This window comes from Camellia sinensis, chromosome 10 (genome assembly GCF_055761805.1).
Source record: "Camellia sinensis isolate YWXY chromosome 10, ASM5576180v1, whole genome shotgun sequence".
Lineage (NCBI taxonomy): Eukaryota > Viridiplantae > Streptophyta > Magnoliopsida > Ericales > Theaceae > Camellia > Camellia sinensis.
The window spans coordinates 60,063,236-60,088,743 of NC_138970.1; the positions used below are offsets into that span (position 1 = coordinate 60,063,236).

At 31.2% G+C, this 25,508-nt stretch overlaps 2 protein-coding genes across 2 annotated transcripts; one reads left to right on the forward strand and one right to left on the reverse strand.

The window, feature by feature from the left end:
- Positions 1-10,188: 10,188 nt before the first annotated feature.
- LOC114289938 (protein FAR1-RELATED SEQUENCE 5-like) lies at positions 10,189-11,953 on the reverse strand. Its single transcript, XM_082890090.1, has 3 exons — positions 11,668-11,953; positions 10,986-11,321; positions 10,189-10,796 (listed from the first exon to the last, which is right to left on the reverse strand). Exons 1-3 carry the CDS (start codon positions 11,951-11,953, stop codon positions 10,189-10,191), a joined length of 1,230 nt encoding a protein of 409 aa, XP_082746216.1.
- A 9,231-nt stretch (positions 11,954-21,184) lies between these two features.
- LOC145800418 (uncharacterized) lies at positions 21,185-22,222 on the forward strand. Its single transcript, XM_082890092.1, has 3 exons — positions 21,185-21,313; positions 21,560-21,806; positions 21,966-22,222. The coding sequence occupies exons 1-3, from the start codon at positions 21,185-21,187 to the stop codon at positions 22,220-22,222; spliced, it is 633 nt and encodes a 210-aa protein (XP_082746218.1).
- The last annotated feature ends 3,286 nt before the right edge of the window (positions 22,223-25,508 follow it).

The window sequence follows — 25,508 nt, forward strand, 5'->3', positions numbered from 1 at the left end:
ATTGATTTCATTATCAGTGGAATCAGTTTCAGTTTGATTAGAAACAGTGTCTAAAGTAGGTTGTTGATTTAATACAGTAAGACCTTTTTTAGTAGATGGAAAAACTTTCTCAGATGTAGTTAATTTAGTGAATAGTTGTTCTATAGCTTTGACAGTAGAATTATCCTGGGTAACTAAACTAGTTCTTTTGGAACGATAACTAGGTAGATTAAGTAAATGTGTATCTAAGGTTGGTTTAGTGGATGTGTGATCATCGAAAGCAGTTTCTATTTTATCTAATTGTTTACCAATTATTTTTAGACATTGATTAGTATAATTATTTTGTTCAATCACTTTTTTAATTTCAAGGTCAGTACCAGGTAACTTGAAAGGAGAAGCTAGAACTTCAGTTCCTTGATGTTCAATAATTATAGTAGACAAAGGAGGATGAGTAGAGCTAATAGTTGTATTAGGAGAAGTTTTCCATTTATGTTTTGTGATTGTATTTACTTTTTTGTAATATTTTTCAAAATATTCAAAGAAAGGGATTTCTAGATTATATTCAATCATAAAATCATACCATTTTTGAGTTATTCTGGATTGTTGATTAGAATCATATTTAGCACGATAAGCATGTCGTTTAGTCTTATTTGCTTTAGACCTAAATTCAATAAGAAGTTTATCAAGATCAGGAGCAAAAGGTTTACTGATTGTCATTAACTGGGGATTGATTGGTGGTATGACTTCGAAATCAATTTGAGTAGGAGAATTGTGAGACTTAATGTCATCATCAGGAAGAGGTGTGTGTGTTGAATAAACAGGTTTACTAATTTGAGAAGTTGTGGAGTTATCAAGACCTTTCAATTTACCATGGGAAGTTTGACTAAGATGAATTTGGCTATTTTTTCGAAACAAAGGAGTATTAAATATTTCATCTTCAATTTCAGTATCAGTAGGTACACTAGAAGTACTATGTCTAGAAGATTGACTACGATTAAATTTAATACGGATGGAACCATCAGTAAATTGTTGAATATCTTGAACATCTTGACTAGTAGATCGTTTTTTATTATGTGTGTAGTTTTCATTGATTGTAACCCATTGTTCAGGGAGAATTATATCTTTCCATTCAATCATTTGAGGAATATTTATATTAGTATCATTGCTACTACTTTGAATCAATAAAGTTTTATCCTTAGGACTTTTATGTAAAGCTTGAACATTTAAATTAGTTTTAATACATTTATAATGAACATGATAGATTAAAGTAATATTATGAACTTTATCTTTCATATTTGTAAATGAGCCATCTAGTTGAATATTCAAAGTTAAGGCATCTAAAATATGGAGATCACGAAGACTTAATGTAAAATCAGGAAAACAATTAAAATGGACAGGTCTTTTATGGAGACCAGTTTCCATCATACCCATTAGACTATCATTATAATCAATGAAACGAGCATCTCTTAAACATAATAATACAGAAGTATTTTTACCTTGTGGAGTTAATGGTTTTATTCCAACTTGAATTAATCTTACATGAATAAAATTATGACCAGTTTTTAAATGACGTTTAATAGTGTTAGCATCAAATAATTGGCAAGTTTCTCTTGGTTTGGATAAAGCATAAACTTATTCTACTGTTTTAACATGCAGATTAACATTAAATGTATTATGTATAAAAGTAGTTTTATAAATTTCTTTAACTGATAATTTTGGTATGTTCCAACTTAAATCAATTTTATTATTCTGTATTTCTACATCTTCTTCATTAATTACTAATCCTTGATTTAGTATTTAGGACAAAGTTGTTGACCTAGAACTGACTGAAGAGTTACTTCTAAATAATCGACTCATGGTTCTGATCAGGTAAATGACTTATAGGAATCTTAATACATTGTCTAAATTTATCATGTTTTCACATACTATGTTTTCACACATGCCCATTTCGAAAGACCCCTAAAATCCAATATTGCCTAACCAAAGGACTTACCAAGGACTGGGACGAAGGTTGGGTGGCTAGTTACACAGTGGAAAGACACAAATATAATTTTGACAGATTAAGATGACTAAAGGCAGATACTAAGCAGAATAGAGAAAGATTAAGCAGAATTAACCAGACAGTAAGCAACAGAGAGATTAAGCAAAATTAACAATTGTTAATTTTTAATGATTTATTAATAAAATAAGTCATTTGTTATGAAATTGAAAATTTAAGGGGCGAGATATAATTTTTAAAATTACAATAGACAAATCGTAATTGAAACAAATCTTAAAAAGTATATTTGTAATTTATCCTAAAAATAGAAAAACAATTTGGGATAGAGAGAGTATGATAAAATTACCTCAGGAAATATAGAAAGTGTCCCAATTGATATAGGATATAAGTTTGCTTATAGTCCGATATAAGGGTGAACATGGCCCTACACCAAAACAAAAAAAAAAAAAAAAAAAAAAGCTTTACACATGTTGAAAATAAAAAATAAAAAGATAAAATTTATGGATAAATTATACCCGCCTTCTCTGAAATTTGAAAAATATACAATTAAGTTTATAATTTTGATATAATTATATTGATTCTTTTTTAGTATGGTTAAAGTGATTACAATAAATGCAAATAAAATGTAAACACTGAAATTAATAAAAATAAATATATATTTTAGTTGAGAAAAGATGACAATATCGTTTTTTAATTCATACGACTAATAAATTATTAATGAAAAATACCTAATTATTATGTGAACTAAATTCTTTTTTTTAAAAAAAGGATAAATTACACTTTACCCGTTTATGTTTGGTCACTTTTCCATTTTAGTCCTTAAATTTTTTTTCCCACTTTGGCCCTTCATGTTTTAAAATTTTCTCAATTTACTCTTAAAGCTAATTTCTATTAAAAATTAAATAAAAAATAACACATTAACAGTCACATGATATAAAAATATTTTATTATATATAACTCATATTTTTAACGTAAACTTAAATTCTAATATAATAATATATTTTTTATGTTATGTGACAGTTATTATGGTATTTTCTGTTTAATTTTAAACAGAAATTAGTTTTAGGAATAAATTGAGAAAAATTTAAAACAATATAATTTATTCAGAAAATTAATATAATTATATAAAAAAATAAGATTGATTTCATTTTTTTAAAATCTCAGAGGAGCGTGAGTATAATTTATGCAAACTTTAACCAAAGTTGCACCAAATTGCCAATGTCAAAGATTTGTGATATGCTTTTATTACTGCCAAGGAATGCTCAAAACATTACCAAATTATTTTTTCATCTTTAGGCCCTGTTTGTTTTTAGATGTAGGATCTTGAGGCTGGACAATTAGCGTATTGAGATTATTAATATCATGTTTTGTTTTCAAAGTGGGACATGGAATTGGTAGTCCCTTGAGACTAACATGGGGGATTAGCAAAGGCATTCAAGGATTGGGTTTCAAAATTAGCGAGACGATTAATTAGCTTGAAAAAAGCTCATTTTGCCCATGTTGTGTGAGGTTATTTTATTTTATTTTTTATTTATATATAAAACAATATTAAAATAATTTAGTAAAAAAAATATTTATAAAATATAACTTTTAATATTAAAATATATCAAAAACAGCATAAATATCGTAATTCATATAGTTACTCCCCTCATTGAAATATATTACAAACAAACCCAATTTTTCTTAGTTCCCCCACTATTAATTTTCTCACTAACAATCTCTACATTAACAATCTCATTCAATCTAACACTCAAAACAAACATGCCCTTAGTATTAGTCAAAGGTTGCATCATGGTTAAAGGCAGGCAGTCCCATTTAATTCAATGAGAGTTATGAAAAATCTACCAGTGGAGGCTGGCTTTCATGATTTATTAGGGCTGGTTTGAAATAATTTTTTGATATTAAATTTTTTGACTTAATGCTATGTGTATAAGGGAAAAAAATAGGGAGAGGCTTCTCTAGAGGGGAAACAATTCATTTTATTTAATTATGTGGGTGAATTATTCATATAAAAAATTTAATTAATCTAATAATTAAAATTATGTATTTGGGCGATATTTGGTTTCAAGATCATAATAAATTTAAAGATAGATTGTTCATTTTTATTTTTTAGACATATTTGATAAATTCATTAAGTTATGATTATCAAATTAATTTGATTGTTTTCATGGATGATCTATATGCATAGTCAAAGAAAATTAACTGCTCAAATTATCAAAAGTGGGTTTGTGGTGGGTCTCATAGGCTTGTTTGGACAGACTGAATAAGGGGGGATCATAATCTATCGGACTGTTAGTTCTGGGATACGTTGCCCCCGAATTATTTGGTTAGATTGGATTTGTATCATATATTTGTTTAGTTATGGAATTAGATGTCTGGATTGAATTATTTTTAGTGAATCCAATGTTTGGTTAGACAGACTGGATAAGGATAAATGTTTAAAAAACTATTTTACCCTTATAATTTATAATTTTTATTTAATATATAATTTTACATTTGTAATCTATAATTTATAATTTATAATTTAGCAACACTAAAATTTTTTAATTTATAAGGCCATAATTTTTAATTTATTATTTCAATTAAATTAAATTTATAATTTATTTATTTTATTTAATATATAATTTTAAATTAACAACACTAAAAAAATCATTTTCTTTAATATATAAATTTAATTTTTTAACAACACTAAAAAAATTTAATTTATAAGACCATAATTTTTCATTAAATTTAATTTATAATTTATATTTTTTATTTAATACATAATTTTAAATTAACAACACTAAAAAAATAATTTTATTTAATATATAAATTTAATTTTTTAACAACACTAAAAAAATTATAAGGCCATAATTTTTAATTTATTATTTTTAATTAAATTAAATTTATAATTTACAATTTATATTTTTTATTTAATATATAATTTTAAATTAACAACACTAAAAAAATAATTTATAAATATTCAAAAGATTATTTTACCATTTTCTAATTATTTATTAAGTAATGGCGTGAGGGTAAAGTGGACATTTCACACATTAATCCCATGGGATACCAATCCCATGGAAATAATCCTTCCCCTCCCCCTAAGATACAATAATCCCTCATATGAGGGACTAATAGTCCGGAGGAACTATTAATCCAGAGCAAATAAATTGAACCAAACAATAGACTATTAATCCAGATGGATTAATAGTCCAATCCCATAAAATAATTCCTCAAAACAAACACACTTGTGGACTGGAAAGAAATTACTCCAAAGAATATATCTATCTATCTATAATATTATAAAAAGAAACCTAGAGTTGATGGTTATGTCTCAATTTTTGGATTTTTTTGTTCTTAACTTTTGAATTTTCTAAATTCATTTCAATTTTCAAATTATGAAGTGTTTCAAAAATAGGGGGAGAATTTCAAAAAAAGTCGAGAGTGAAAAAAAAAATCCCAATTAATAAAAGTATAAGATTTATTTACATAATTAAATACATAAATCATTTATACCTTTATCATTTTATAATTATTTTTTTACTATCTACTTTTTTGATATTCTCCCTAAAAATATCAATTGATAGTCCAAATTTTATTGTGAGTGTAGTAGGGACCATACCTAAAATATTCCTAAATCACATTAGTTTTTTTAATATACAATTTTTAATATTTTTTCTTGCACATAACTTTTACCTAGTGTATTTACACTATTCGCACCGAGTCCTTATCCTCTTCTTGCAAGCCCTCCTTGCAATCCTCCTTGCAACGGTATCCAATAGCCATAAAAAAATAATAATAATAAATAAAGAAAGAAATTGAAATTTCACTTTATTCCCGCCCGTTGCTATAGTTATACATTCAAGCACAATCATTCTCACTTTCACTTAGCCTCGCACTCACCCGTCCTCCTCCACCGAACCCATCCTCTCCGGTGACCAGTTTCCCAGATGGCACCGGCGACCCAGACGGCGACCCACTTCCAGCCTTAATATTCTCTGTTTCGTGAACCATAGCTCCACCGCGACCACCATCGGCTGAGCGAAGAAATTTCTTGATGAGAACGTGGGTTCTAAGGCCATAGAGGAACCAGGTTTGTATTCGAAACTCTGAAATTAAGAAGTTAGGGTTGTGTGATTGAGATTGAGAAAATAGATTTGAAATTTCAAAATTAGGGCTTTGATTTGGGATTCGAACAGTGAAAATTTAAGGCTTTCAGAGTGGGTGTGATTTTGTGGGTTTTGGATGAATTAGTTTGACAAATTGATTTATTTTCTACTTGATTTTTTAAAGAATTGTTGTAGAGTTACTGTGAAATGATATCCATGACACTAGTTTGAACTTAATTTTTCAAATTATAGTTGAAAAACTAATTATAGTTGAACTTAAGTTTTGTGTTTGAAATTATTTTGTTCTGTGTTTGAAGTAATTATCTGAGTATAGCACATTTTGGTTTATCTGAGTATGGCACATTTTGGTTTATCTGAGTATGGTAGCAGCATGAAGCTCTAACTGAACCATCTCTATCCTGTTTCTTACTCAACTTCTCTTTTCCAATTGAAGAAATCCTACGTGGGTTGGACCTTAAGTTTTAAATATCGGCCAATATGTATTGAGAATTTGAATTTTCTCTATTGTTATTCAATTATATATTGGGTGAATATGTCAATTCTGAGTCTGAGTAAAGTAGAGTACACCCTTCATTTATGTTGATTGAACAACACAGGCAATGTTCCTTATGCTTTTAGTATGTCAATGTTCCTTTGCTCAGATGATCATGATCACGGAACATAATTTCTTCTATGTCAACACTTTCAATCTGCAACTCAAAAAATAAAAAATAAAAAATAACAGTTCACAGACATGAAAAGTCCATGCACAAGTTATTTCACCCCTTTCTTATCTTCTCAGACAAGACATCTCTCTCCTAAAACTCAACTTAAACCTTTTATATATATATATATATATATATTCTTGTTAAAGCACATCTTTCTCTTTCTTTTCCTCTAATCCTAAAGAGACATAGAACCTAGCAATCCATAAATATTAGTAGATAGAGAACAAAGAGAAGATGTTTTCACTTACTCTGAAATTGAAGATGTTACACTAGTTGTTCCACATTGTTCCATTTTCAGTGAAGATGTTTTTAGTTTGGCTCAAATTGAAATAGCTTTCACACTCTGTCCCTTTCCTCTATGGAACTACCATTTCAAAAATTTGTCATGTATGCAGATTTAAAAAATGGTTTCTTCTTCTAACAATAGCAACATAAGATTACAACCGAAGCTGTGCAATTGTGGAAGAACCGCTGTCATATATATTGTAAGAACCAATGAGAATGGAAATCAAGGGCGTTTGTTCTTTGTTTGTCCATCAAAATATGTAAGTATGTATTGGAAAATTTATTCCTTTAGTAGTCACATTAATATTTGTCTTATTCGACTAACTGATTGTCATGCATTGCAGAGTAACACTTCCACTCCCTATTGCAATTACTTCAAGTTCGTGGATGAAGATGATGAAGGCGTTACGTCCAGAATCCGTTCCAACAGTACAGCTTGTGATGCTATAACAGTAGAAGACTTTAATGATGTAAGGACGAGGCTTGATTACATAGAAAATGACTATGGTCAAAGGCTTCAAAGGATGGAAAATAATATCAAAATGATGGTGTATTTCATTGTATTTTCTATCATTTTGTACTTTATGATGTAACTTTTGTACTGTATTGTATTTTGGGAAACTGAATAGAAGTTTGTACCATTTTGGGTTTTGTGTACTTCATGATGTAACTTATGTTTATGGAATGAATTTTAATGTTGAACTTGTTATCTGTTATGGAATGAATGATGGAATGAATTTTGGAAAACATGTTGTTAACAACACAATACAGCAGCACATGAAGCTCATGAAGCTCTAGCAGAACCATTTAGCAAAACCATTTATTACTTAAAACTTATGTGTTAGCATGTTATGGTTGTAAGTATGGCAGCAGCATGAAGCTCTAGCAGAACCATTTATTACTTAAAACTTATGTGTTAGCATGTTATGGTTTTGAGTATGGTAGTAGGATGAAGCTCTAGCAGAACCATTTATTACTTAAAACTTATGTGTTAACATGTTATGGTTGTGAGTATGGCAGCAGAATGAAGCTCTAGCAGAACCATTCATTACTTAAAACTTATATGTTAGCATGTTATGGTTTTGATTATGGCAGCAGTATGCAGCTTTAACTGAACCATTTATCAGTATGGCACATTTTGGTTTAACAGCAGATCCAGACCAGAACCAGCAACACATTCTAAGTATGGCAGCAGCACATTTTGGTTTAACAGCACATTTTGGTTCTATTAGTATGGCAGCAGATCCAGCAGATCTAACATTGTTCAGAACACCAGAACCATAACCAGAACCAACATTAGTACCAACATTAGCATACCAGAACTAGAACCAGAACTAATATTAGCATACCAGAACCAGAACCAACATTGGCACCAACATATCATTAGCATACCAGAACCAGAACCAACATTGGCACCAACATGTATGGTTCTATCATTATCATTACTATACCAGATCCAGCATACCAGAACCAACATACCAGATCCAATAGATCCAGCATACCAGAACCAACATACCAGAACTAGCATATCATTAACATGTTATGGTTCTAGCAGCAGATCCAACATACCAGAACCAGATGACAACAAAACTAGCAGAACAGATAACAACAGCATATCACCAGTAGAACCAGATAACAGCAGAATCAACATATCACCAGCAGAACAGATGAGTGATCACCAGAACAACAGAACCAGAACCAGCATACCAGAAACAATACAAACATGGACACCAATACAAGTTAAATACAGTTGTAGTAGAATCAAAAAATGGATAGCATCACAACAGATAGGATAATGTTTTTAACAAATGAAAAAGCTGAGTAAATTAACATCAACTGTAAATTAACATCAAGTGTAAATTAATATCAAGTGTAAATGAACGTCAAATGAAGTTTGCTCACATGGGTCCATCTAAATTAACACATTGGTCCATCAAAATTAACACATTGGTCCATGTAAATTAACACATTGGTCCATCTAAAATAACACATTGGTCCATTCTTCACACATTGCTTCACAGTTTGCTTTGAACACACATACATGTAAATGAACATTTGAACACACATTCCTCTACAGTTTGTTTTCCAGCAGTTTGCTTCATACCAGCAACATCACTTTCCAGCAGCAGTTTGCTTCATAATTTCAAAGGCTATGACTTCACTTTCCAGCCCAATTTCAACATCAGTTTGCTTCTGTTTCTGCTTGTCCATAGCCTAAAAGGGAAAAAGACAAAATTTTGAGCAAGTAAATACATGCTATCACAGAATTTTCATCAACTAAAAATCCAGAATTTTCAGCAACTATAAATTAAAAGACAGCAAGGACGAACCTGACTACACATTGGACTATTTGATTCTTGAGAATATCGAAACCCAATATCATATCCACATGAACCTTGACGTAGTGACTGAAATGTTGGTTGAGTAGAATACTGTTAAGGCATTGAATTTGGCAAAGAATTTGGCACTACATGCATTTCACGCAAATTGTTCGCCTACAACAATGTCATATATTAGGCTTCGTAATCATGGTTTGAGTCACATATTATATCCATACAAAAAATACAATGCTAAACTAACACTTACATGAAATGTGGGATACATCAATGGCGGAGGAATAGAATTACCACCCATGGGCAAAGATGGAGGAAGAGGATGAAGGGAGGAAGAGGTTAAAGAGGAGGAACATGTTGACGAACATAAATATCTCCTCCAACAGATAATGGAGAAGGTGCAACTGTTGGACTTGCAATAGATTGTGACGAAGCCAAGCTGTTAGCACGGGAGTTTTTTTTGGAGTTTGCTACCAATGCCGTTTCGAATCCACCTTTTACCCTCCTTTTGCCTTACTAGTTGCCACCTTTTTCTTTAATTCTTTTGGTTGCACAACATGATTCACATCTTCGCAATCCACTTCAAAGTTTTGGGTGTCATCATCATTACTTACTTCATTTCCAATACCAAAATGAGCACTTAACTTGCCTTTAACATTTGCACCTAATGTAGTAAGGTGTGCAATACAAAAATCATAAGTTTCTTCAGTTTCAGCAGCTTTACTTGCTAGCGCTCTAAATGCAGTCATCAATGCCTTATACCGCGAGGCTTGTTAGAATTTCACATCTACTTGAATGTCATTCCCCTTATTGTCCTTCACAGTTTCGGCTCTTTCTTGTTTGGTCCACCTCTTTAGAATGTATTGTGGAGGAACCTCTTTCATTTTCAATATGTCTTTAATAACTTTCAATGTGTGGTAACACAAGATTCCTTCATTTTCAAACTTTGTACAATTACAACCTAAAGAGCCATCTCTCTCCATCTTCACTTTCCTTGCATGTTTGTTACCAACATCAACAACTGTGTAAATGGTACTAGCCTCGCCATATTCAATTGCTTCTGTGTCCGATTCAATAGATCGAAAGTACTCATTTTGAAATTCCTCAAAGATTTTTTTTGTGTAGACATTACCCATTTGAATTAACATTCTTATTGTTGCTTTCACATTTGGCAACCTTTGGCACAAAGCATATCCTGCTTCTAACTCCCTATATCGCTTCTCGTAAAGTACCCTTTTGAAATGCATGAAGAATTCATTTAAGTTAAAATCAGAACGAATGTAATCCTTCAAAAAAGCATTAAAAGATTCACTAAGTTGTGTGGTACTCATTCCCGCAGCCCATGTTGATCTAACATATGGCCAGCCCCATTTTTCTTTCACTGTAAAAGTCAATTTCAACAAATGATTTTCATGCGCATCATATTTATCAAGCATTTCTGCCTACTCTAACTTCCATTGATTTGCATCTTCAATGTCAAAGAAGAATTTATTTAGTACACCCTTTACCCTCTTATCTTGGAACAAACAATTAACATGTTTTAATGCATTTTGCATCAAATGCCAAGTACACAATCGGTGACTTGTGTCAGGCATAACGATGGGTATGGCTTTAGCCATTGCAACATCTTGATCGGTGAACAAAGTTTTTGGTGCCTTTTTTGACATAGCCCCTAGAAAATTTTCAAACAACCATACAAACGATTCGGCGGTCTCATCATACAACAATGCTGCACCAAATCTAACTGTTTCCCCATGATGGTTGAATCTCACAAAAGATGCAAAGAGTCTGTGTTCTTTGTTTAACTTGTAAGTCATATTAAATGTGATAACATCACCGAATTGGGAATAATCCATGATCATTTGTGCATTGGCCCAAAACATATTGGTTATTTGCTCCTCATTATCTAATTGAAAAGCATAAAAAAAAGAAGGATTCTGCAAAGATTTTTCTTTAAATTATTACAACACATTGCCTACTTCACTATATGCTAAACTTTGTTGTCTTTTGGTTCTCAAATAATTTTTTTGATCTAATTTTGTAAACTCAAGACATTGCCTTCCACCAGCTTCCCTACCCACGAGTTCAAAAGACTGGCCTAAACGAAAACCAGATTGTGCCGCCAAATCTAACTCAATTGCTTGGATAGTCGATATCTTTCTTTGTGATGGCAACATGTGGGCACACTCAGGGTGATACAAGATCATGGTTATGTTTTTCTTTGAAATCAGTCACAACAAATTTTCCAGTACCTTCATCCAATTTAACATAAAGTCGAGCCTCACAACCAGTCATAGTTTCAGCTCTAGGGTTTTTTACCAATGGGTCTCGTTTGTCAACCTTCCGAAATCTCTCCTTGTTGCAAACCAAAAGTCTACAAACAAGTTGGTTAGTGAACTTGTTCTTCTTACAAAACTCCCTTCTTAAGCTAAATCCCATTCTTCCTCCATATGTATTATAAAAATTATACACACATTGTTCAGAATCGAATGTCATTCCCAGTTTTGACTTCCAAGCACAATCATTCTCAAGTTCCATATCCATATGAAAATACAACTAAAAACCCATATAAATAAAATCTTAGCTACATAAAAAAACACAATATCTGCACTATGATCATAAGAACTCACTATCACACTTGGATAAAGAAACAAGAATTGAGAACTAAATATCTTTAATAATAAATACACAGGGTTTGGCAAGTCTAAAAATTATCTTTTCAATTTATGAAATCATTTGCATTAAATATGTTTAATATGTAGAACAATGCATTAGCATAATTCAATTATGGATGCACATGACAGTGTGTGTTAGCATAATTAATAAGATAATCTAACATACTCATTCTATAATTGTCAATGAATTTTGTCTACATCAAGTTGAAAATAGATTAGTGGCCAATTCCAGATTGTAGCATATACCTAAAAGTTGAAATGAATGTCAAACTGATAGCTCAATTGGTCACAACAATTGTCATTCATGATCTATGAAACATGCGTGACTAACCTCTGGTTTCACTTTATGTAGAAAAATCTAAGATAAGAAATCACTGACATAATTCAATCTCCACTACGCATCAACAATGAATGTCCAATTGATTCAAATAGATGATATATATGGCTTTGGTTTCACGATTTTGGCAAACCTTTGATTTACAGAGATAGAGCGTGACTAACCGCTGGTTTCACCGTCATCGGTCCTTGCAACGGCATTGAGACTAGGTCGCCGCGGGTATTGGGTCGCCGGTGAGGGTGGGTTCTGTTGGAAATGGTTATAAGATTCTGGATTAAACCAGAATTTTTTCCTAAGTTCGGTCTGTTTTTTAGGTGGGCCTCGAGTGTCAATTTACTCGGGTCAAAGTGGTAACGCGTTCTATGCCGCGCTGTGATTCACGTGGTATATTTGGTTGCTCAAAACCATTACCGAGTGAATGGGAAATTGAAGCCAAAGTGTGCTCCATGGAAATGGAGTTTTGGTGGAAATTCCTTAAGGTTGTAAATTGGCTTGTCCCACATTGATTTGGTGGGAAGTTTTGAAAGGGTTTATAAGGCTTAGGGTGAGATACTTGGGGTGTGCCCCAAGGGGTACCCAAGTGTTTTAGAGGGAGAGGTTATGGACAAAATGGGCTAGACCCATTGGACCCAAAAATCACCACACGCGCGCGCCGCCGCCGCCGTCCGTCCGGCGGGCCTGGCTTGGGCGCGGGTGTGTGGTTGGGTTGGGCTTCTAATCTTTTTGGGCCAAAAACATTTGAATTTAATTTTATTTTTTATTAAAATGAAATCCAGAATTCAAATTAAATTGGTTTGGATTTTTTGTTCATCCAAACAGGGCCCTTCCCGTTTTCAAACAGAATTAAACTGTTTTGGATTTATTGCTCATCCAAACAGAGCCCTTCCCGTTTTCAAACAGAATTAACCTGTTTTGGATTTATTGCTCATCCAAACAGAGCCCTTCCCGTTTCTATCTGTTTGAATAAACAGATTCAAATCTGTTTAAATTTGAATCTAACAAGTTTCATACCTGTTCAATTCAAAACCAAAAGCCACATTTACATCTATAAATAGACTAGCCTCCAATTTGGATTTCATTCCAATTTTCGTACTCCATCCTCTGCAAATTATATTCTTCATCTTGCTGCATATTATTTCCGAAAGAAAGAGTGTAAACACTTAGTGTGTTCGTAAGGCAAACAATTTGTAGTGCTGCTATTGTTTGTGGAAAGATCATTTCATCCTGGGAGATAGACGTCCAAATTCTGAAAGCACCGTGGAGAGGACGAATCTGTCTTAAGGACACAGTGTTAAACACTGGACTTGATCAGAAAAGTTATTCAAATAAATTAACCAAGTAAGTTGTTTAATTTAATTCTGTTTTTATTTGTTTATTTAATCAGATTTTAATTTTATTTTTTTGTAACAAAATAAAATCTGTGGTTTTATTTATTTATAATTATTTCGAGTTTGATTTTTGTAATCAAACAAATTCTCTCCTTTTATCTATTTCTTTTATTCTTGTTGTTGTTTTGTACACAACAGAATTTAATCTTTTTAAATACAGTGAAGATTGTCCAACAGGTTCAACAGAGAAGAAGGGATGAGTGTGTGTTTTTGTGCTTCACCAAACGAAAATCTGTGTGTATAGACTGTGTTTTGTTTTAGGCGGGAAAATGAAATTTCAATTTTATTTATTTATTTTTTATTTTTTTATGGCCGTTGGATGTGCAACGGTTGATCTTAACCGTTGTAAGGAGGATTGCAAGAAGGGCTTGCAAGGAGAGGGTCCGGACTCATTGGCACCATATCAACCTGGGGAGGAACCAAAAACACGATTTAGAACATTTTTAAGGGACTCTTTAAATGATATTTGTTAGTTATTATAATTAATATTATTATATTTTAATCATTGCAATGGGTTAGCTATTACAATAATTATTTTAACAAAGTTCTTCAAGACTAGTTACATTTAAAGAGTCTTAGAAGACTCTTTAAACAGTTTATGTGTATAAATAGATAATATAAAGAGTAGTGTTGGAATACATAGATGAAAAAAGAAATAGGCAAAATAAAAAATGACCTTTTTTATATTTTAGTTAGTAAAAAATGAAAAGTATGATAATTTTTTAAGGATAAATTATATTTTGCCCTTTAAATTTTATGATTTATTTACTTTGGCAGTTAAAATATTTTTTTCTCACTTTGACTGTTGACATTTGTTGTTTTTCTTAATTTACTTTTAAAAATAAATTGCACTTTGCTCCTTAAATTTCACGGTTTTTTCCAAGTATTTTTTTTTTCTTTCACTTTAGACTCTAAATTTTGTGATTTGCCTTTTTCAAAACCAACTTTTGTCCAATTTTGGATAGAAAAATGTCACATTAATAGTTAAGTTGTATAACAATACATTATATTAAAATTTCAAAATCCTTAAAATTTGAGTGAATTTGTAGATGAAAAAGTGGGGATTAGAATTTGAATTTTATTTGTGGAGTTTGATTAGCCTAAGGCCATAGGCTACTTAGTTAAAAAGTCAAAAAAAAAAAAAAAAAAAAAAAATTAAAAATGACAAAATTTTAAAAAAATCATATAAAAAGTTAAATATTTCTTCTCATTCTCTTTAATTTTGTATGTTTTTAGGTAAAAAGTTTAGTCATTCCTAAATATTTTAATTTATTTAATTTCATATTTTAATTAAAAAATCACTTCTCAAATAAATCATAAATGTCTGCATATGTGTTATTTGTAAACATGTTCCTGTAATTTTTCCTTATATTTAATAAAAATGAATAAAAATGATGAGAAATTATAAAAAAAATTCTCAAAATTTAACCATTCTAACAAAGTAAATCATGATTTTTTGATTTTATCAATTCAAATTAAATCTTTTGATTTGTTTTCAATCTAAACTATCAACCTCTTTTTATTAAGTAAAATCGAAAGAAAATGATATTTTATCCATTAAACTCAATGTAGGTATACATAAAATGTCTAAAATATATTTTTTTCATTAAATTTAATGACTAAAATATTTTAATTTTGGTTAGTTTTGCTTAACGGAAATAGGTAAATTGCTTAGATTGAAAAAAAAAAAATAAAAGTTCATAATTTAATTGATAAAATTAAAAAATCAAACTTTATTTTCTTATAAATATCAAACTCTATTTTTTTTTTAAATTTTCTCAAAAAATTAAAGTATAAGCCCTTGATCAATAAAAAAAGACAATTCGTGGGGTATCATAGCATCCGTGAGTCATGACCGTAGAGTAACCACAGTTATCAGTCAGGTTTAATTCAATTTAAGAAAAGAATCCACCACTGAAAGAAATGAAGAATGTATCTATCCCTAACACAAGAAATAAGATTACAATCGAAATACGGTACGAGGAGTTTTAACCAATTAAAAGAAATGCTAACTATGCCTTTAAGATTACAGTCTTATTCAGAAAGTAAGCACATTTCACCACCAACATCGGTGGTCCAAAAAATTTTAGTAGTAACAAGATGTTGGGTAATGGTAGGTGGTATCAATAAATGTGCTTGGGTGAGACCCACTTGGCTTAGATGTGATAAGGCCAACAAGTGTTGCTCAATCTCATGGGTCACATGAAAGATGATCACCAAACACACAGACATCCACCACCATTCACGCTACGCGTTTTCAACACCGTCTTCTCGTCTTCTTCTCACGAAAGTTTTATTTTATCAGCACTATTAGAAATGTAGAATTATTTATTTAGAATTTATTTAGAAACAATAGCATTTAAATTCTTTTTACTTGTAAATTTTATATTTTATTAATTTAATCTTCACTACACATATTCATTCTAAATAAATTCTAGGATCCTAAACTTTTTCTTATTTTATTCCACCTGATTATGTTCATTATATATAGATCATATTTGATGTCATTAATTTTATCCATAATTTTTTGTTTTAAAAAATAATAAAATTTGACGGTCAGGCCACTTACTTTGGGAAATAGTCTACAAATGTTCAAATTGAGTTTTTTTTTGTTTTTTGTTTTTTGTTTTTTGTTTTTTTTAGGGGATAGCTTCTCTCTAGTCGGTGGTACAACTGAATAAGAGATGTTGGGTTTGGTGGGCTCATTTTTATACTCACCTTAGCGAATCCAAATCATTCAATTTATAAGACACGTTCAAAAGATAATTCATGTAAAAAACATAAGATTGATCAAATATCGGTAATTATATGTTTGGATTACATTTATCTTGAAAAAATAAAAAATATATATAATTTTGAGAATAAACTGTCTTTTTTTTAAAATAAATATAATTTGATCATCTGGGTTTGATATCCAATCAACTTAATTTTTTGCATAGATGTTCTTCTCGATTTATCCTAAAAAATGAACGGTTGATATCATTTTAAGTAAGCCTCAAAATGAACCCATTAAGCTCAACAAAACCTCTGATCTAACTGGAGTAGAGCTGAACTTTTATTCTTTTAAAGGTAATACATCAAGATTATTCGCTCTACAAAGTGATAGGTCCTCATTTTTTAAAATTAAACTAAAAACAACCAAAAATTGCGTGAGAATTCACATTTTGACAACACCAAAAACTCAACCCATTATGTAAGAATTTTTCTGACGTGATTACAAGAAGTGTTGGTGACTTATGTACGGATGGAATTGGAGCTCCGCAACCAAATAGAGTGATCCAAGAACAAAGACTTGAATGTAGGAACACACTTTTATTGTTGGTTGATCGGGTTTTGAACATAAAAGCCCCTTTGATGGTAAAAGTCTGAGATCAAAAAAGAAAAAAAGTGAGAGTAATGTTGTGTTTGATTAGAGGATTTGAGGATATATTTGAAAAAGAAAATAAAAAAGGTAAGTGAAATGTAAATAAAATATATCTACATTTCACCTAGACACCTTTTTCCTTTTTTTTTTTTTTAAATCTCTCCTTAAATTCTCCACCAAACACAACATAAAAAAATGTAGAGAATTAAAATTTTAAGAAAGTCTATTTTCCAAAAAGAGAACGAAGTTTACATTTTATAAAGTTTCTCTATTGCTCTCTAAGAAGCTCTTGGAGATGAGTGTCTCACATGCCCCTATTCATGTCATCATCCTCTCTAAATGGGACACTACCATTCTGTTATGCATAATATTCACAAGGCCAATTTGGTACTTTATGTGACTAAAGTTCCTTTTTATATTGATCTCATGAAATCTCTATAACTTCTTGTGACGTGTATTTATATATGAACAAGTCTTATCCAATTCGTCTATGTATTTCAAGGTTAGTTTGGAAAGTAGGTTGATGTTTTGATTTTTTAATTTTTTAGCTATTTTATTCTGGAGCAAAAAAGTCTTGTTTATGAATGATTTTTTGACTTTTTTGACTTTTTGTGAGAGAAAGAATGTAATGATTATGGGTTGGATGTAATTTTTTGTCTTATTAAGCTAAAAAACTTATTTTGTCTTTTTGTAACTAAAATAGCCCCAAACCTAACCTAACCTAACCCTTCTTCCCAAATGAAGCCTCAGTCGATACTCTTGTAAGTATGCCAAACTCATATGTTTTCGTACCTATTAATGCTGTGTTTGGTTGGGGGATTTGAAAAAGTAAATGAAAAATGTAGATAAAATATAAATAAAACATACTTATATTTTACCTAATTTTACATTTTTTTTTTCTTTTTGTTTTCAAATCTCTCCCTAAATCCTCTAACCAAACATAACGTAAAAAGGGTTTGACTTAATTTAGGCCAACCTTACTCCCTCGGGGGCTCAACCCAATTTAGTAGCTTTGATTTCATCCGGTTCCTAATCTAGGGCTTCTCAATGTTGTACATGAGATTTTACATGGCTCGATCCAAATTGGTGGAGATGTTCGACATAAACGTGTGTAGAGGTCTAGTCTATAGCCATATAGTTAATGACGTGGTCAAACCTTACACATTCATTTTGACCCTTTTTAAAGTTATAATACAGTATAAAGTAAATATTTAACCAAATAAGTTAGCTTAATTAGCTTTATTGCACATTTTTATCAAGAGAATATGATTGATACCCCCTAAATATGAGGTGATATGGACTATTTATTGTGGTAATCAATGGGTTTTTAGTTGTGTTGTAAGATTATAAATATTCAATGATATAATTATTTTCAAATTTATAATTAATTTCTTATTATTTGGCACACACAAAAAGAAAAAAAAAAAAGAAGTAAAGATTTGGAAGAAGTTACTGTATACTCTTGGATAGAGACAAAGGCAGGAAAGGCTAAAAGGGCCATGACCACTTAAGTTTTTCAAAATTTTACTAGTTTCCCTATATAATTTATGAATATGTTTGTTATGTATATTTATAGAATGACTTTCTAAATTTTTGTCATAGATATTAACTATTTTATATATGATATAATTGTATCGATTCTATCGTTTTGATTTGTAAAATATTTTTTCTATTATAAAACGTACAATCAATGCTAATATTGGTTGTTTGGAGCAATGAAAGAAATAACTTATTAGTCCTCCATAAGTAGATTTTATTTAATTATATAATTATGTCAACTATTAAAATGCCTAATCTAATAAATTTTACACTAAGATTTTAATTATATAGCTTACAAGTATATAAAATAAACGAGTAAAGCATTAGAAAAATATGATATAAATAATTTATTTATTATTATTTTTTGGCTAATTTTTCATAATACTTATGTAAGAAATTATTATTTTTCAATTTCTTTTTACCATATTTACTTTGACCCTTCTTATACAAACTTACCAATTATTTTTATATTAGTGTTTTGCCAAACATACCCACAGCTCTACTGTTTCTTTTCCACATCAAAATTTGATAAAATGACTTCACACTTGAGTGAAAGATCATCACAATCTTTTTTGACTCATTTTCATGCAATCTTGTTATTCTTTTAAATATTTTAATTTATTATAAATAATAAAAAAAGGCAGAGGGCAGAGAGTGGCGGGTTGTTTTTTTTATTTTCAGGATAAATTATAAATACATCACTCGAGATTTGATTAAAATATAAATTGTCCTCTGTAATTTTAGAAATTACATTTCACCCCTGAGGTTTCTAATTTCATAACAAATCGTCCATTTTATTAATAAATCATCAAGTCAATTAACAGTTTTTAATGATATTATAAATATGATTAATTAATAATTTAAGTAATCTTATTATTGTATAAAAGAGCAATTATGAATTTTTTTTTTTAGTTAATTCTGTTAAAATTTTTTTTAATAAAAGGGTATTTATAATTTTTTAAACTATAAGTGACAATCTTTACTTTAAATAAAATTTTGAGAGTATATTTGTAATTTATCCTTATTTTTAATGATACAATTGCTCTTTGCACCCAAAAAAGTACTAATAACAAATAAAATAAGAGAGGTCATGTTAAGAAAATAAAATAAGAGCCGAATTAGAGATAAGATTCTTTGTGGAATATGTAATGTTTTTGGGATCATAATAATGGGATGGCTCGGACTAAGGCTGCAAACGAACCAAGCCGAGCTGAGCTTTGCTGAGCTCGAGCTCGGCTCGTTTACTTATTGAGCTCGTTTATTGAGCTCGAGCCCTCAGCTCGATAAAGAACTGGGCTCGAGCTCGGCTCGACTCGTTAATTTTAATGAAGCTCGAGCTCAGCTCGGCTCGACTCGATAATTTTTTTTAATATTATTTATATTATTTAAATATAAATATTTAAATAAAAAATATTATTTACATTATTTAATATATAAAAAAATTATTTATATTATTATTTATATATATATTTATATATTTTTAATATATAAATAATGTATTTATATATATATATATTATTTAATATATAAATAAAATATTTATTATATAATTTAAATAAAGATAAACGAGCCGAGCTTAACGAGTTGAGCTCATGCGAGCTCGAGCTCGGCTCGTTTACTAAACGGGCCTAATATTTAAACGAGCCGAGCCCTTAACGAGCTGAGCTGAGCTTGTTCATGAACAGCTCGGTTCGTATGCAGCCCTAGCTCGGACCAAAAGCCATACCGCGAAGTAAAACATTAACACAACCCCATAAACAACTATAGGGATCAATGAATGGTCACCGCACTAACTTTTATTTATTTGGGCATGGACACAGGATTCATATATTTAGGGCATCCATAATGAAATAGTTAAAAAAGTATGTTAAAGTATATTATATGACAAAAAATATTAAAAGTGAGACCTAAAAATATGTGTTAAGGTGTGTTAAGAGTTTGTTAATTTTAGAGAGTGAGTGGTGATGCAATAGATGTGTTAAGGTGTGTGTTAAGAATATATATATATATACGACAATGCTACGTAGCTCAAATTTTGTGGCTCAAAAGTGGCTCAAATGGCCAAAACGACGTCGTTTTGAGTACAGAACAACATAAAAATAGCCAAAACGACGTCGTTTTGGCCATTTGAGCCACTTTTGAGCCACAAAATTTGAGCTACGAGACATTTTCCTATATATATATATGTTTGTGTGTGTGGGGGGGGGGGGATCCACCCTACTCCAATTTCCCTTCCCTCTCTCTGCATTGCCAAAGGCTATGGTTCACATTACTAGTGATCCACTGCCAACGGCTATATTTCACTTCAGTAATGCCTATAATTTACAACAAACAGATATATATTGTATTGTCACCAATTAAATAAACAAGTTTTATATATTCAAATCAAGTTCATTTTTTTTTCATCTAGCAAGCAGATTATTTATTCTTTTATCTTCTCTTTCATTTTTTCCCATAAAAACATCAATGGCCTCATCATCTCAATTTATTCCTACCATGGAGTCTAGTTCTTCTACACATTTCAATTCTTCAACCAACGACGATAGCTCATCCGATGGGGATCAAGAGACAGTTTCACAGCATTACAATAAACGTGTTTGAAAGATGGCAAATTTGCTTCTTCCGCCGCAAATGCTAACCTTAATCTCAAAACCAGTTGAAAGGCAATATATAAGGCGTGATCGTGAGGGAAGCGATCGACGAATATAGAGAGATTATTTTACTATGAATTGTACATATCAACCTAACTATTTTCGTAGACGATTCCGAATGCGTCGAGAAATATTGCTTCGCATTTTGAATGATGTTAAAGAGTAAGATAAATACTTTGTACCAAAAAAGGATTGTGTTGGACGGTTGGGGTGCTCTCCTATACAAAAAATTACCGCCGCAATTCGTATACTCGCCTATGGATTTTCATTAGATCATTGTGATGAGTACATAAAGATTGGTGAGACCACTGCTAATGATAGCTTGAAGCTTTTTTGTAATGCTATTATTGGCTTGTATGAGGAACAATATCTCCGCTCACCGAATGAAAATGACATAACACGTCTACTTGAAGAAGGGAAGGCGAGAGGCTTCCCAGGTATGCTTGGGTTTTTAGATTGCATGCATTGGGAATGAAAGAATTGTTCCACAGCGTGGCATGGAACCCATAAGGGCCATTACAATAAGCCTACCCTTATATTAGAAGCAGTTGCATCAAAAGACCTATGGATTTGGCATGCTTTCTTTGGTATGCCAGGTTCACACAATGATGTGAATGTCTTAGATCATTCCCCGATATTTGACACTCTCATACATGGTAAAATGCCTCCGATTAATTACAATGTGAATGGGTGTGAATATACATTACGCTATTATTTATATGAGGGCATATATCCTCAATGGGCAACTTTAATGCAAACCATCATGCACCCAAAATCAGGAAAGGAAAAGTTGTTTGCTAAAAAGCAAGAGGCTGTTAGGAAGGATGTTGAAAGAGCATTTGGTGTGTTATAGACAAGGTGGAGTATAACGCAAGGACCAGTGCGTTATTGGAAAAAAGAAGACGTTTCTAAGATAATGAAAACGTGCATCATACTATACAACATGATCATTGAAGATGAGCGCGGAACCGACATTGACAATTGGAGAGTTGGAGGCCTCCGACAGATAAAACTGTATCTCCTCCAGAATATGCTCAAAACCCAACACTTTTGGTGACACACATCTCATCTTGTCTTAAAAGAATTCGAAATAAAGGAACAAATGTAATGCTTAGAATTGATCTAATGGAACATTTGTGGAATCAATTTCGTGACGAAGATATAAATTTGTAATGACATAAGTGTGATACAAGAGATTTGTAATGATATAAATTTGTAATGTTGGATCTTACAATCTAAACTGTAGAAGGAATTAATGAGATTTATTACATAGCAAAAGTAATGCCTTAATCTTGACAGCTCAAATCAAATAAATCAAAGAGATGCAGATAACTACATAGAAAGTTGTAGATAATTTAGATGCATAAAAATAAGAACAGTAAAGGTTTAAGGAAATTCAAGTGTGTGGAAAACAAATGCTATGAGCAACAAAATTATAGACACTAGCGTCCACATAAATTTTAAAACGAAAGTTTAGAGTGATTCAAAAACTCAAACTGTAACTTAAAATTGTGACAATAGATGCCTGCAATTGGATAATCCAATCAGTAAATGCCGGAGTTAATAAGATTAATTCTATTTTCACTCCTAATTTTTATATTGATAGAAATTCACCATCAAGAAAGTATTTTTTTTCTATGTCTATATAAACAAAAGCTGATATTTATGGCTTGTTTCCTTCACATAACCATGAATCAACACATCTAAAAAAGAATCTAGCATAGGCATAAAAACTTAGCATTACAGTTCCACAAGAAGCAAATTGCTTCAAAACAGCAAAACATACTTGAACCAAACACAACAACTATTTACATCCATCTAATACTTATCTTTGTTCCCCCAAAATGTCCTCCCGGATGTCCCGTGAGGCCCAGTCGTGAAGGTTGTCATCCGCTATGTGTTTCTGTTGTTTGGTTGTTCGTTTGCTGCTATTCTTGGCTTTATTTCACAACTGTTTAAGCTTTATTTTTCACTCAAGAGGAACATTATGATTAAAACATTTTGATCAAAGTTGTTGATTTATCTCAACAAAATTTAACCATTTCATTTAATAAGAAAGCACAAAGTTTTTCTTAAAATTAATACATGAATGTGAAATGGTATTACAAAGTTAAAACATGATACTACAAATTTAACTTTGAATGTTACAATAGGTTATCACTAAATTCAACTACCGATCACTAATTTAAACCACTACCACTTGATCCATCATCAAGGCCCCTTTGTTTCGCATGTGCCCAAATTGCTTTTTGTTGTGCAATGACCCAAGCTTTTCCTTCTTCAGTAGGAATCAAATTTGGATCAGTCATCATAATCTCTTTCTCAAACCTCATCTGTTCTTGCTCACGTTTGGTTGCAATTCTCATTCGCTCTTGTTTGAGTTTAACCTCTACCCTCCGTTGTTCTTGCTCTTGTTTGGCTTGAATTTTCAGCTATTCTCGTTCATTTGCCATTACGACCTCTTGTTTAGCAATTTCCTTTTGTTCCTTTCTCAAGTTATTTAATTCAGCAACAAATAAGTTTACAACTTCTAATTGATCAGTGTTCTTTCGACGCATATTTTTTGCTATTTTTTGTCCAACGGGTCGAGGTAATTCATGAACTTCTTTAGTAAATGGAGAATTGTTATCATTGTCAAGGCTAATTGATCCTATAGTTGAACTCGGTGTTGTTGTCAGAGTAGACGGATTTGAGGAATCTATAGTTTGATCAACGTCCACATTGAAAGCACCTCTCTTTCTTTGACTAATTTTCTATTTTTTTTTCTTCTTGTTCTTTTGTATGGTTAAACCATTTAGCACTATCTTTGAGGATTATCCAACAACCATCCCACTTAAAGTGGTGACCCTGTGAGCTATAATACAATTGTTTTGCAGCTCCTAGCTATAAAAAATTACGAACAAAAATTAATAGTCTTTCAATTAAATCATTTGAGTAGAAATTTGTGTAAACTACAACTTACCGAATCTTCAAGATTATAGCCACTAGTCGGAGTCCTCTCTATTGTGCGAACAAATCCAGAATATTTGTTAAGGTGAGATTGAATGCTAGACCATCGATGCATCAAACCCGAGCTGATTCGATCGCTTTGATAACCCAAGAGTTGATTGAACTCATCCCGAATTCGATCCCATAACCTCGCTCTCGGTTGATTTGTACCCGTAGTTGCATCTTCTGAGACACTCAGCCATGCTTTACAAAGTGCTTTATCTTCCTCTTTTGTCCAATTTGGATTTCTTTCTTTTTGTTGCATTTCACCCTTTTCCTTTTTCTTTTTTTATGCTGTGGATGGATGTATGTCACTTACTGGAGGAGGTTCATGAGATTGTAATTGAGATTGCTCTGGAATAAATTGAGTAAATGGAGTCTGAAAATATTGTGGATTTGAAAAGAATTGAGAAAATGCTTCAGAATCAAATTACAATGGTAACTGAGAGTTTTGTTGCTGATTGAACTGATTATTGAAAATGAAGGAGGATTCATTTTTCAGAAGTTTTGGCTGATATACAATTGAATTCCTTTTTAATGGAAGGGTTCAGAATAGGAAATGGTGAAGAATAGATACCGGTTTGCATTTTATTGAAGAAGACAAACTGTGCACAACAGTAAAAAATTTGAGTAGGCAGATCCTAGTTGCAACGGTAATGTTGCTTCTGGTTGTTTAAAAAATATTATTATATTCAAGTGGGTCCCACAATGGTTGGCTAATTTGCTAGCCACAACTAACAAACAAGTTAACACAAGTTAACAACTAACAAATTTAACACATTTACTAGCAGTTCCATTGTGAGAACAAAAACAGAAAATGGCTAGCTAAAAAATAACAACTGACACTAACACATGCTCTAACAGCTCCACTGTGGATGCTCTAATAAATAATAATAACCAATTATCTGTACATGTTTTGTGCTGTGTCCACCTCTTGCCACAACTATTAAAATTATTTTATGTATATATAAAATTTATCATGCAAGTACGTTAATATCTCGTCGTGATCAAAAAATAACTTCCGCGAACAACATCGTATGACTTGAAAATATACGAACAATAAGTTTACCATTAGGTGTGTGCTAGAAAATCCCTTCCATACCTAAGTTAGTACTATAGGATCAATAACGGGAAAAAGCTCTCTAAGAGTT